The 467-nt window shown below is 34.0% G+C and overlaps 1 protein-coding gene across 1 annotated transcript in view; it reads left to right on the top strand.

Moving 5' to 3' along the window:
- LOC119586589 (tRNA-dihydrouridine(20a/20b) synthase [NAD(P)+]-like) overlaps nt 1-467 on the top strand; it is a 4,792-nt gene that overhangs the window by 670 nt on the left and 3,655 nt on the right. Inside the window, exon 2 of the mRNA XM_037935340.1 lies at nt 311-359. Within this exon, the coding sequence (XP_037791268.1) occupies nt 311-359 (49 nt within the window). The remainder of the gene's footprint in view (nt 1-310; nt 360-467) is intronic.

The following is a 467-nucleotide window of genomic DNA, read 5'->3' as shown; positions in this document are numbered from 1 at the left end:
ACAACTGATAAACTCTCAAGTAGCATGGCACTTGTGGAACCTATCTATGTGTAGAAACATTTTGCAAAAGAAAAACTAGAGTTGAACACAAGAATTCACGGTGGCATTGAGTTGAGTTGACGCATTACTGTATCGATTAAGTAACAGAAAAAATTTCAATTGTTTTGGGAAAAGCTCAGTTCACTAAAACAGGATCATTTTCAGTCATGAATTTGTCTGTACTTGATGATTTAGTTGCAGCACAAAATAATCAAATTAAATGACAATACAACAGTGATATACAGAGATTAACACAATTTATTTCTCTTAGTGATAACTCTAGTCGTGTGAGACTTTATCATAGAAGAATTCCTTTGGCAGTGAGTTGACCTGCAGCTGTAGCTTCCAGTGTGAGATTAAATGGGAAGTGCTTTTCTCAAATAATGATTGTAGAATATATAGCTTTTGCAAAAGAAATGGCTTTGTTG

Source organism: Penaeus monodon, chromosome 21, assembly GCF_015228065.2.
Source record: "Penaeus monodon isolate SGIC_2016 chromosome 21, NSTDA_Pmon_1, whole genome shotgun sequence".
Classification (NCBI taxonomy): Eukaryota; Metazoa; Arthropoda; class Malacostraca; order Decapoda; family Penaeidae; genus Penaeus; species Penaeus monodon.
The sequence above is the reverse complement of the archived record's forward strand: the minus strand, read 5'-3'. Positions and strand labels throughout refer to the sequence as shown.